This window comes from Coffea arabica, chromosome 6e (genome assembly GCF_036785885.1).
Source record: "Coffea arabica cultivar ET-39 chromosome 6e, Coffea Arabica ET-39 HiFi, whole genome shotgun sequence".
Classification (NCBI taxonomy): Eukaryota; Viridiplantae; Streptophyta; class Magnoliopsida; order Gentianales; family Rubiaceae; genus Coffea; species Coffea arabica.
The window spans coordinates 8395881-8409088 of NC_092321.1; the positions used below are offsets into that span (position 1 = coordinate 8395881).

At 36.6% G+C, this 13208-nt stretch overlaps 1 protein-coding gene across 1 annotated transcript; it reads left to right on the plus strand.

The window, feature by feature from the left end:
• Window positions 1-471: 471 nt before the first annotated feature.
• Window positions 472-12687, plus strand: LOC113697204 (golgin candidate 1). The gene is made up of 21 exons (XM_027216717.2): window positions 472-832; window positions 3056-3136; window positions 3440-3489; window positions 3593-4213; window positions 4327-4389; window positions 4665-4742; window positions 4861-5064; window positions 5704-5760; window positions 5872-5946; window positions 6062-6133; window positions 7287-7349; window positions 7429-7527; window positions 8196-8273; window positions 9388-9456; window positions 10682-10729; window positions 10821-10916; window positions 11061-11137; window positions 11435-11480; window positions 11570-11668; window positions 11775-11819; window positions 12188-12687. Exons 1-21 carry the CDS (start codon window positions 805-807, stop codon window positions 12257-12259), a joined length of 2121 nt encoding a protein of 706 aa, XP_027072518.1. The 5' UTR covers window positions 472-804; the 3' UTR covers window positions 12260-12687.
• The last annotated feature ends 521 nt before the right edge of the window (window positions 12688-13208 follow it).

Genomic DNA, 13208 nt, shown 5'->3' on the forward strand with positions numbered 1-13208 from the left:
TCACAACAAATTTGACTTTTTATTCTCATCATCCATGTGTTTTGAGTCTCTCTGTCAATTGTCGTTTTAATATTAAGCCTATGAATGGAAAAGAAATTCCAACAGCAAATCTCCAAGGACAAACAGGAAACTATCCGCTTTTGTTTCTTTTATTGGGCTGGATAGAGAATCCTGACTTGACGTATGAGAAATTGTATCGTCAATAAGTGTCTCAATGTTATCTGGGTTCATCCGATTATGGGCTACGAAGCAATGTGAAATCCCTGTTTCTATCTTCAAATTTTTGAAACTTCAAAGCCCCAATTGTCACACAAGAAGAAGTTCTTCTATCCAGCCCAAGCAGCCCAACAAGTATGGACCAAGGGCACTTACATCAATCAAGTTGATGGCAATGAAATCAACGGTGTTGATCGAAGTAACACTCTATCACTCTATTCCTATATCACACCGTAACAAGTCCTGGATTTTGCGTCATAATCTTGCCATTCACAGCCCCCACCTCCCCCACCCCCCCGGGCCCTCTTTCTTCTCTCCCTTCCAAGTCCCAACCCGCCCTAACTAACGACTCTTCTCATTTAACAGACAATTACTTCTGATCCAATTTTTTGCAAATAAGATTTTATTTCCTAATTTTAATCAGCATTTTTCAGTTATTCTTTAATTCCCTTAAAATCTATCATCTCAGGAGAATAACGAGAGAAAGAAAATAGAAATAAGAAACGAACTACTGATTCCTATTTTTTCTCAACATCAAGCATTTGAGCTGTTGATGATCAATCGTTAGGGCATTTGAGCTCTTCTTCAATGGCGTCCTGGCTCAAAGCCGCTGAAGGTTCAATTTCTATACTCTTTAACATTTTTCTTAAGTGCTTCTTTTAATTGTGATTTAGAGGCATTGCGACCTGTATGGCGCGATCTGAAGTGTGTTTTAGGTGGAAATCTAGTTTTAATTTAGTCTTAATATGTTTGTTTTGGTAGTGCTCAATATTGGTGTTCACTAGAGCTTGTGATTTCGATTTTATGCTGTGCTGTTCGTCATGGAATTTATTAATTGGATGTGCATTTGGGATTTGTGTATTAATCCTTATTCGAGTTGTTAAGTATTGGGTATCTGAGCTTTGAAAGGAACATTTTTTCGATTAGAATGGATCTTATTGTGCCTTGAATGTTTTCTAGTTGTTATTTGGATTTATAACGGTGTTTTATTCTAGTGAAAGTTGAAGAATAAATATGACATAGTATAATTTGCAAATTAAGAAATTCTGGGAGTGATTGTTTTGATAGGATGACACGACTGGAAACTGAGGTTGCATTGACATTTTTTGGGATTTAGTGCTTGGTGAATGTCAGTTAGATTGAAGGAACGTAACACGCTTGAAGTTTTGGAATGCTCGAATGTGGTAAAAGTTTGTTGGATGGGTGTGGGGAAATGTGTATGGAAGATGGGTTTGTGGTAAATCGGAAAATATAGCCTGAGAATTTACATCTTTATGATCTTCTTTAGCAATATTGCTAGGTAGAGGGGATAAGAAGGGAAAATCTGTTAGATTGATTTGGTCATACTCAATATTGACCAATAAGTACATCTCTTGGGAATGCGAGTTAGTGGAGAGGGTAGAGGTTGATGAGTACCAAAGTTTGTGTCAGATAAAGATGTGTCAGTTTGACATGTCATCAAGAAGTTAGCACTGACCAAGATAATCAGTGCACCTAGTTTTCTGTAACTCATTGTAAATGGTTTTAAAATTTTTCTTGTTTGGTGTTGAGTTTTTTAATTCGCTGGCTTCTAGGATAGATTCCTGTAGGAACTCTCTGAAGATATGCATAGGCTTAATCAATCTTTGCCTGATGTTATAGAGCACACTCTATTTGTTAATGAAGAAACTGTTATTTTGCATGCTTCAGTTCTATCCTCTCTTAGCAAAGAAAAAATGGGAAACAAAGTGACTGACAGCGGTCATTACAAATAAACGTTGATGATTAATTGAAGGGGAAAAAGTGAAAAACGAGAGACGTGAAGTTAAACCTTTGGCTTTTAATAAGTAGCTCACATTTGGTATCAAATTTCTGTGTCATGGTTTTCTTCTGGTATTTTTTTCTATACGCTTAATTACTGGGAGTCTATTGAAAATGATGTAACAAAGGACATAGATTGGCCGTATGCGATTATTTGAAGAATGGCGTGAGAGGCATTGAGCATAATCTTTTCATTTGTTTCATTTGTTTCATGAGCTTGGGCTTTAATTTCCAGCTAGTCCTGGCACCATCCTGACGTACAAGCCTCTCCAGTAGGCCTATTTGTTTACTTGTAGCTGACTTTAGGTGAACTGGTAAAGTCTTGCAGAAGAAGAGGTGACCTGAGATTTATTATTATGTCATCATAAGAAGAATTCATGCAAACTCGATGACATAAAAAGCATTAGGAATTAAGGAAGTTTTCCTTTCTGTCCATTGACATGTGTACCAACACAAATGCAGTCTTTCTAGCGCAACAAACGCTTTTGTGTGAATCTTCCTTTATAACGGGAAAGAGGATGGATATATTATTTTCTTGGGACTTTTTCTGCTTGTCTATTGTGGCTTAGAAGGTATTTGCAGTTGCTATTTCTCAGGATTGCACTGGTAGTGGGTAAGAATAGGATGCCTCTTGCAGAGGTGAAAAGAATATGCAGGAAATGTGTTCTTCCCTTTGTCCACAGCCCAGGCTTGGTGCATATTTACCGCTTATTGTTTGCTAAAGAAGAATGTCTTGTTCATGTTATGCTTCCAATATCAAGTCATCTTTTCCCTTGACGGTTGAGGAAAAATTTTTAGTATAGATTATATAGTATCCTCGCATCCAGATTTGGGTACTCAGAAGAGAGGTGTCCTCATGTGGCATTCCCAATTGTATCTATTGTCTTGAAAGATATAGGAGAAGAACTTGTTTACGATATTTGTCATCTATTTGACAAATCCTTATTTGGCCATGCAGAACATGTGTATCCTCATTTATGTCCTATTTTGAATTAATTGAAATTTCAAAGAATTGATAATTCATAATCTTCTTGCACAGATTTATTTGAAGTGGTGGATAGGAGGGCAAAGCTTGCTGCTGGGGATAATCCCGATGAACAACTTAATCTTCAGACACCAGGTAAAGATCTAATGATTGCTCTTTTAGAAAGAGCTTCTTGTACACGGCACTGTCTGGCCTTTGAACTGCTACCATATTTAGTCATCCAGTCTATCATGTTGTGTTTTGTGTTACAATTTTGCTTGAACTGTGATAACCTTGTTTAGGCATCGTATCTGCTATGCTATAGAAAAAAATTGAGGTTGTTGTTGATGATGTAATTCCTCTTTATAAGCATTCTCAACTTAGCTCAAATACCAGCAAAACTGCTGTTGATGTAATCAGTAATGCTTTTTTCCTTTATGCCTCTTATCACATTTAAAGCTTCTAATGGACGAGGATCTCAACCAAAGAGGACAAGACCAAAAGCAAAGGTATTACAGTGAACTGACCTTAGTTAGAGATTTTCAGACATGAAATGGTATAAATGTAGAAATAAGTTCTATCTGCAGTTATCTGAGTGTAATTATATTTCAGACTAAAAAGCCTCTCTCTTCGGATGAAACTCCAGTGATGGTTGATACTGAAATTAAGCAGAGTATACCTGAAACATCACAAACAGAAGCTGTATTAGATAAAGATACGGCTGCCCAATTAGCTGAAAATAGTGTGGTAAGTCCGCATAGTGTTACTAGAACAATTGTTAATGAGGATCAACATGGTGTCGGTAGAGCTGGCTCCATTGCAGAGACTCCTTCACCTGGAGATGTTATTAATGAGGACTTGAAGACTGATGCGGGTCACATTGAAGCAGAAGCTACTGGACAAATAGAAGTTGTAGCATCGGATAACAATGGTGAAATAGCACAGAAGAATGTCACAGATGCTGATGAGGGAACTGCACCACTCTCTGCTGGTGACCTTGATCGTGCTAATCTCCCAACTGAGTCCAGCCAAAGTACTGTTTTGGGAGAAGCAAAATTTCCTGCAAATATTAGGAATGATGGATCTCAAATTTCAAGTTCAGATGCAATTAGTGACGCTGAAATTCAGCCTAGGGAATCTGATTTAAAAGTTGAATCAGGTCCAGATCAACAGAGGCATTCAGAACGAAGTATTGTTATTTCTTCTGAGAAAGTACAAGAGCAACTTGATGAGGTAAAGTATGTTATAGGCAAAATAATGTGGCATTTTTCTTATTTTTAGGGCAGTAGACTTTCTATATCTTTATTGTGCATGGTCTTTGTTAATGTTGTCCTATAATTCTACAGGCTCAAGGACTACTGAAAAATGCAATTTCTACTGGTCAGTCCAAAGAAGCAAGGTTAGCCCGGGTAAGGTTATAGAATTATCATTTTGTCACTCAGTTGTAAAATCGTAGAATACTATTAGAAGCATTGTTTGCTCTTGATTTTCAGTTACAATTATCAAATCTTTTTACAATTGTTTTACTGCTATGGCAAATTATCAATCATGTGCAACTTCTATCAGATTATATACTGGAAATTTTGACCTGTTCGTAATTAAAAAAGTGCAAGAAAAATACTTCTGCTTGATGTTTTAAATTACTCCAGTAATGCTTAACTGAGATTTAACTAACCATTATCAGATTTGTGCTGGTCTTTCATCTCGTCTTCAAGAGTATAAATCTGAAAATGCACAGCTAGAAGAGCTACTTGTTGCAGAGGTGAGACACAAACGATTTCTTTCTTTTTGATGAGACTTTTGGATCTGTAAAATTGACCTTCAGTCAGTATTCCATTAAATACAAGCTGTTTTTACTTATTGATTTCCTAATGCACCAGAGAGATCTGAGTAGATCATACGAGGAGAGCATTAAGCATCTTCAAAAAGATTTATCTGTCTCCAAAAGTGAGGTTACCAGGGTGGAGTCCAACATGGCTGATGCATTGGCTACTAAGAATGCTGAAATTGAGGCACTTGTCAATTCTGTGGATGGACTGAAGAGACAAGCTGCTTTAGCTGAAGGAAATTTGGCATCACTGCAGGTCTGTTTACGTGGTTGTGCAGCAGGCACAGACCTCTTTTCTGCAATATTTAGTTTCTATATGGTGACCAATGAGTTGCCCAAAATTGGCACTTATGTGTAGCAAATCACTTTTCCTTGTGCAGCTTATGTATAGCAAATCACTTTGATTTTGGGTTCTTTAAAATGGGAATGTTAGCCTGAGACGTTTTTCTCTTTCTTTTATACTTGGTATATGCCTAAAAGGCTACAATTCCTGTCTTGGTTTTCACATTTAATTATCTCTTATCTTTTATGGTTTTTGGGTTTTGTGGAGTTGGTAACTTGGATGGATGCTGGGGAAAGACTGGGTGACACAAAATTGAATGTTTGACCCTTTTTTTTTAATGTTTGTCCTTGGTTGGTCTTTCTTTTAATTATTTTCTCTGCAATTTCCTTTCGATAAAGACAGAAGGAACAAGTCATTTTCTGATGTTTTTGATATCCATATAGAACAGCATTAGAACATGCTATATCTTTTACTTAATAATGATCTTTTTTGGAGCTTATTTTCGTCAGTATCAGTCCTATTGTTTTTCTCTGATAATACATGTATATTTTCCAACCTTCACTGTTGCATTCAATAGTCATTGATTCCTATTCCTTTGTTACTCTTTTTCAGGCAAACATGGAGTCTATAATGAGAAACAGGGAGCTTACAGAAACAAGAATGATGCAAGTAAGTTAATCTAATAGGTTGTGATATGCCATGCTTGCACTTGGAGATAGCAGCTATGATGCTGCTTTGTGCATATTATTTATGTTGGCAACAAACATTTTCTTGTTTCAGGCCTTAAGGGAAGAGCTGGCTGCTGCAGAACGAAGAGCTGAAGATGAGCGTACTGCACATAATGCTACAAAGATGGTTCATATCAAAATACTCATATTTTACTTCTCCTGTTTTGTAATTGGCTCCCTAGGTGTGGGGATTGAAGTGTCATCTATTTGAAATTTGATTGACCTTTGATCTTAATGAATAGGCTGCTATGGAAAGGGAAGTAGAATTGGAACATCGGGCTATTGAGGCATCAACAGCATTAGCTAGAATTCAGGTACTAAAGAGTGGTCGTCTTCTCTTTCATGCTTAAATCATGTTTGTGTTACCATGACTGTTTTGCTTTCAAATTCATCTCGCATGCTGAAAGTTATGCATTTTTGGCACTTGGGAAGAGTTGAAATATTATGATACTGATTTCAGTATTCATTTAAGAGAATACAGGTACTCCCTTTAGCACCATTACTTTTATCATGATCAGCCATTCAGTTTACCCAGGCTGTTGGGCATACCCTTGATTTCAACCGAGTAAAGCAAGAGTCAAATCAGACCAACTATGCAACAATCATTTAACTACTGGAACAGAGCTAAGAGTAAAAAATGGTTAACGGAATCCTCAACTCTAAATATGAGCTAAGATTGGAAAGAAGAAGTCTCCTTAACTATTGGGCATTCAGTTTACACAAGATCAGCCATTCAGTTTACAGAAGCTATTGGGCATACCCTTGATTTCAACCGAGTAAAACAAGAACCAACAGAATCAAACCAATTATGCACCAATCATCTAACTACTAGAACAGAGCTATGAGTAAAAAATGGTTAATGGAATCCTCAATTCTAAACATGAGCTAAGATTGGAAAGGAGAAGAAATCAGAGACTTTGTAAAAACATGGAAAGCAGACAGTGACGTGTCTTTCTGAAAATTTGATTCTGTAAGTTAAAATCAAAATAGAGAAGAAACCATTTTATTGTTTGCTTAAGGTTGGTTTTCTGAATAGTTTCTAAACCTCATACACATATACTGGCATTACAGTGGAGATGCTGCTTTAATTTTGCCCTGCACCATTTTTCCCCCTTAATTTTTCTCTAGTTAAGATGTGGGGAAGGAAAAGGGGATTAGAACCGAGAACGTCTAAATCCTGGACCCTTAACCTCAGTATCTGCACATCATGTATTTTGGCCACTTCTTTTTCCTTGTTTCTATTCTTTACCAGCAAGGGTTAACCTCATTATAATCTACTCATCAAAAGATTTGGATGTGACCCTCATCAAAAGATTTGGATTCATAAGAATTTTTAGTGATGATTTTGGAGTAGCAATTTTCTTGTGTTCATAGCTGAATCTTCCCTGTCTTCTGACATTTAATAGTTAATGTGATAATTAAACTTATGGTTACAACCTTTAGAATTTGACATTTTTCTTTCTTCAGAGGACTGCAGATGAAAGAGCCACAAAAGCAGCTGAACTTGAGCAGAAGGTGGCACTGCTTGAGGTAGTAAAGATGTCTTTGAATTGATGTCCATATGCTTATGTCTTCTTGATAAAATAACAGCACTTACAATTGATATCAGGTTGAATGTTCAACTCTCAATCAAGAACTACAAGATATGGAAACTCGTGCTCGCCGTGGACAAAAGAAGTCTCCAGAAGAAGCAAATCAAGCCATTCAGGTTTGAGAAATTGCAGTTATGGATCCAGTGTTGATGGAACTTAACAGATGCTCATCCATAGTTCATCATATGCCCTTCTTTCTTGCATGTATTTCATGCTTCTATGATTTATGTCATTTGTTGAAGAATAGAAGGAATAAAGAAATGGAATAGGTCTATGTTCAGAACAATGCCTTTCTATCTCTTGCATATGGTTGAATGTGTGATAGCAACTGTTAAAAGAGTAAGGTATGTAGATGCCATACCTGAATATGACAAATGACGATTATGGCACCAATTTCTTAAAGTGCAGACCCACATTAAATTTCCAACGTCTCCGGTACAATGATTTTTGGTCTAATCGTGGGAACATGTATCTCTGTAACTTGGGCCTTTATACTTTTAGTCCCTAGACATTTCCATCATCATTCCTTTTGCTTCCAAACTTGAACATGCTGTTATTTACATTTTTCACATCAGAAAGCAAAGCAAGTAATGTGGTTTTTATGTTTAATGTTCTGTAATTCTTTTTTTAATTTTATATGGCTGTTGCTTGTGGATGGTTCTACTTTGAGTTAAAAGATGTGTACTGCATTTGCCCGTTTGTTAACCACATAAAAAGTTTGGAGATGGTATTATCCATTTTTCAGCAGTTTTGTTGTTAATGGCATGAATATTTTTCCATGAAGATGCAAGCATGGCAAGAAGAGGTGGAGCGTGCACGTCAAGGTCAAAGAGATGCTGAGAGCAAGCTTTCTTCTATGGAGGCAAGATATTCTTCCACTATAATGTTCAATAATAATTTAAAGTAGGCTCATTTGCTGACATATTTGGAAGAGTGACCTTGCATGAAGACTGCTAGGAAATGTAATCCTATGATGTCTTATCTGCAGTTGGTTTTGTGGTTTTTATTTACCCAGTATTTAACCCATGTCCATTGTGTCTGCAATTTATTGGAGAGTATCATGTTCATGTTACCAATCAATATCCACTATACCTACCTCAGAATCATACTGGTTGTTTTTACCAATTTCAGCTTCTTACCTAAGTGGACCAAACCTTACTAAACAGTGCCACCATTAGTGCCACATTAAACCACCACCATCACACATGTATTCTGCCATTGCTTAACCTCAATACCAACTCAAACCAACCATTCAACTGTCTTGAAATCATTTCTTTGAGCAAAAGCACTTGGCTAATAATAATGAGAAGATTTTCTGCAAAAGTGAGTTCCATGGCAAATGCTAAAATGGAGAGAGAGAAAGTTAACATTAAGTTATTGAAACTAAAAGCTCAAACTCAAACTGTTTCCCCTGCCAAGTTAATGTGCCAAACTAACACCTCTGCAGCCTAACAAGCCTTCCTGTTTTGTCTCAACAATTTCCTTTTGTTCAAAATAATAGCAGCAGGGAATGTGAGAGATTAACAATGTGGAAAGGGATGTGATGACAGCATGGGGTGTGGGAAAGGGGCAAAGGAAGTGACAGATGGTCAGGATGAGGGGTTGAAGGGAAGAGAGGAGAAAATGGAGAGTGTGAGTATAATGGTGAGGACCATAGGAGCTATGCGTAGAAACAATTGGCGATTTACATGGTTTAATGTATTCTCTTTTGATCCTTCAATTAACATGTCGATCCCAAAATTCCACTACCCCTGCTTGGCCTAGATAACCCCAGATGAGGGATTTAAATGGATTTTATTGGCACAAGAAAAAAATGAACCCAAAAATGGATATTACCCTCTCATGGATATCATTCTGCTAACTGAATAATCCATGAGTGATGTTTTTAAATATTTTTAGTTAGTACGTTAGTCACTTACGCTGCAATTTCATTCCTCAAGATCAATATGTAAGGTTCCTTTTGCGATGTCTTGCAGGCTGAGGTACAAAAGATGAGAGTTGAAATGGCTTCCATGAAGAGGGATGCTGAGCATTACTCACGTCAGGTGACTAACCTGGTTGTTGTTCTCTAAGGATAAAATAGGATGACAAATTCTGAAATGTATGTTAAAAGGTGTACAAGAATTGCCTTTGAGTCCTGCAGATTTGTAAAATGTTTGGATACACACTATTCGACTCCAAGAATCGAAGATTGGAAATATGACTATTTGCTGAAGCAAGAAAAAGTCTTTAAAATGCGTACAATTTATTGTCTTTCATTTGTTATAATCGCAGTCTTTGAAGTAGAGGTCATTATTAGTGAAAAAAATGTTCAGAATGTTTTTTTGGATCATGTATATATGGGCATCAATGGCTGTAAATCTATTCATGCTTTTGATGCTTGAAACCATTAATTTCAGTTGATTTGTCTGTTAAGCTTTATGAGGAAGATGGTTTATGATGAAGTCTTCCGCACGGAACCTTATAAGTAGTTATGACATGCTACTGTTTACATCAAAATTTGGTATTATTTTGCTCCATTTTCTGTCCAAATCAGTTGATAAGCCACTTGGTTACTATCACCTGTAATATGTATTGTGCATGTTTACTTTTTATGAACTGTTAAGGCCATATTCTATCCTTTTGGGAGATTTGGCACTAAATGAATTGACTGCTCCCGATTAAGGTTCCATTTGGATTGTGAGTTTTTGGGGAAAAAATGTTGGAATATTCCGTTGACACATTTCCCAATTACCTTATTACCTCATAAACACCACATCACTTCTGTATATTTATCTGCAAGATCTCTAAAAATTTGCAATCCAAATGGGCTCTAAGTTGTTAATATACTAGTTACATGCCAATGTTATTGCTTTGGGATACATTCTTCATAGCGTAGGGTGATTTACTGTAATCAAGATTGGATGCCTTCTATTGAGTTTGGAAAGGAACAAAAGTCTGAACCACGAGACATTTAGAGTTGGTTTTAATAGCGTCCAAACTTGTGTCATGTCTGGCTGCAGTGCTACCTAAGAACTGCGCAAGATTTAGAAAATTTGGATATTTTCGCAATGAATCATTGAAGCACAGCTAACTTCAATCAGATTTCGGCCACTCCACTGTGACAGTTGCCTAAAAATTTATCATAATTTCATAATCTCACATCTTTAGGGAGAGACTGCAAAGGCAGTTGCTGTCTCTACTTTTTTGTTCAACTTCACCTCATTAACTATTGCTGATCATGTGTGCTTGTGTGGCATGCCCCTTAATTTTGTGGTTGTCTTTGAACAGGAACATATGGAGCTCGAGAAGCGGTATCGTGAATTAACTGATTTATTGGTACTTGGACTTGTTCATGCATCTCTTATATGTGTAATTTGACTGAAGAACAGTATCATTTCTCAGTTCTAATGGTCATTTATTGAATCAGTACTACAAGCAAACACAACTGGAGACCATGGCCAGTGAAAAAGCAGCAGCAGAATTTCAGTTGGAGAAGGAATTAAAACGTCTCCAGGAAGCACAGGTCCGTATATGGCTCTGATTCTTGCCTTTTTGTGTTTTTGGCTGTGTGTCTGCCTCTTCCTTACTACTGACATAGTCATTTTCTTTTGCCAATTTTTTATTATGTCTTCACATTATTGTCTTTGTTGTGTTCATTCTCCGGTAGGTAGAAGCAGAAAGGAATAGAACTTCTCGTCGAGCATCATCCTCTTGGGAGGAAGACACAGAGATAAAAGCACTTGAGTATGTTTATTTTAATTCTTAAGAAGTCTTAAGAAGTCAAGGATAAATGATTATGTTTGATCACAAGTCTTGGTTCGTCTTGGAAGTTTTATCCTAACCAAACTTCACTTTGTTTTTAGTCAGTGACCCTGTTGCTCTCCTATCGGAAAAAGTAAAAATATGAGAGAAAGTACAGCTAAATTAGATTTACTTGAATAAGTGGTCATGTTAAGAAGCTAGAATGAATTACTGTGGCCACTTTGCTTTGGCTACTTATTATTGCATCACACAACTCATCGACTGAAATCAAAATATCAGGACTCTTCCCTTGCATCACCGCCACATGGTTGGGGCAAGCATGCAGGTGAAATTACTAGGGTTTTTTTCCTCCATTTCATTGTTGGTCCTTTTTTGTTTATCTTCTTAGTTTTATTTTTCCTTTGCTTATTGCAGCTTCATAAGGCAGCAAAGCTTTTAGATTCTGGAGCTGTCAGGGCCACAAAGTTTCTATGGCGGTATCCATATGCTCGAGTTGTCCTGCTTTTCTATCTGGTTAGAATGTTTAAATACGACTCAAATCCTGATTTCTTGACGGAAATAACTCTTTATTGTTAGTTGTGCTGAAGTCTTGAATCTAAGAAGTGGATATTCAATGCAGGTATTTGTACATCTTTTCTTGATGCATCTTTTGCATCGCCTTCAGGTACGTTCTCCTAATCCCAGTGATCTGCTGAACATTATATGTTAAGCTCATGAATTAGGTCTTATTGGAGCCTCTCCCTGGTTTGGTTATGGAGTTTGCAAAGCACGAATTACTAACGAAGCATAGCTTACTGTTGTAGAGATACATACTGGGCTTAGTATTTGATAATACTTTTTAAGTTGACCATGCTATGTTAAGCTACTCACCCAGTAAAATTACATGTTAAATCATCTTGGCACTAGTGTTTCTATTATTCTAATTTATATCCTGGTAAATCATTTGATAGAGTTAGTGCCCAGTCTTATGTCCTATTGATCATTGAAGAAATCTTCAAGTCTTATTTGACACACAGAATTTGCATTTTACAGGAACAAGCTGATACATATGCATCTAGAGAAGTCGCAGAGTCCATGGGGCTTGCCAATCGAACGCTACCTTGAGCTTCTCTGCTGCAAAGATTGCTTGAATTTTTTCTCTTTAATACAAAGTTGCTTCTGGATATGTGGTTTTTGCTCATCGTTATACGTGTAGGTCATCGAGTTCATCCATTATGTGAAGAAGAAAATTTGGGTGGTTCAGCTGACAGGTTTGCCTTTAACCCTCGATTGCCGTGAACCACTAAAGTTGCCAACAAATGCAAGGAATCCTGAGCAAGGTTTATTATACTCGGGATTCGACTACGGTAACAAGATGTATATGCTGGACTTGATCGTCTTCTGTAGAAGCAAGAAATTATTATATAATACATCTCTTATGACATGCCTTTTTCTTGTACAAGGAACACGTGTTAACATTTTTGCAAGAAAGTTTCCTGTAAGCACAAATTGATTGGAGAAACAAACAGAATATGATATTCTTTTCTCGTGTATGTCTTTGTGAACCATCCGTATTTCTTCCAAGTATGCAAATCGCCACCGCGTGCAAAATGAATCGCGTGATTAATGTAATGCAAGTGCTAAATTTTGGTTAATGAAGTCCTGAGAAACCATCAAAATCACAAGTGTTAGTATATATCTTTGTGCTCTGTCTGAAGGGTGTTCTAGTAAAATATATTTCTGATGTTATATTTTTAGAAATATAAAATTAATTAAGAAAAGCATATAAATACAGAAAGATTGATTAAAAAAAAGTATATAAATACAAAAGAAAGTAATAATTACTCATAAGTGTATGTATGTACATGATAGAATTTGTTATCGAGTTTCTATAGGGTATTTGTTAAAAAAATTCAGGTAAATATTCCTTTTACATGAATATAAATATTTCATAACTATAAATATAAATTCAGGCATCCGACCAACTAGTGATCCATCTATATATTGGACTAAAGCCAGTCTGGCCACTGCTCCATCCAAGAAACGTAGCCCGGTTGTAATTGATGACTTCGTA

Bases quoted from the DNA above. Each gene is read 5' to 3' on its own strand.
- LOC113697204 (XM_027216717.2), top strand. From the start codon at position 805: ATGGCGTCCTGGCTCAAAGCCGCTGAAG. The intron at 4,390-4,664 runs GTAAGGTTATAG...AACCATTATCAG, and splicing joins AAGAAGCAAGGTTAGCCCGG to ATTTGTGCTGGTCTTTCATC. The intron at 7,528-8,195 runs GTTTGAGAAATT...TTTTCCATGAAG, and splicing joins AAGCAAATCAAGCCATTCAG to ATGCAAGCATGGCAAGAAGA.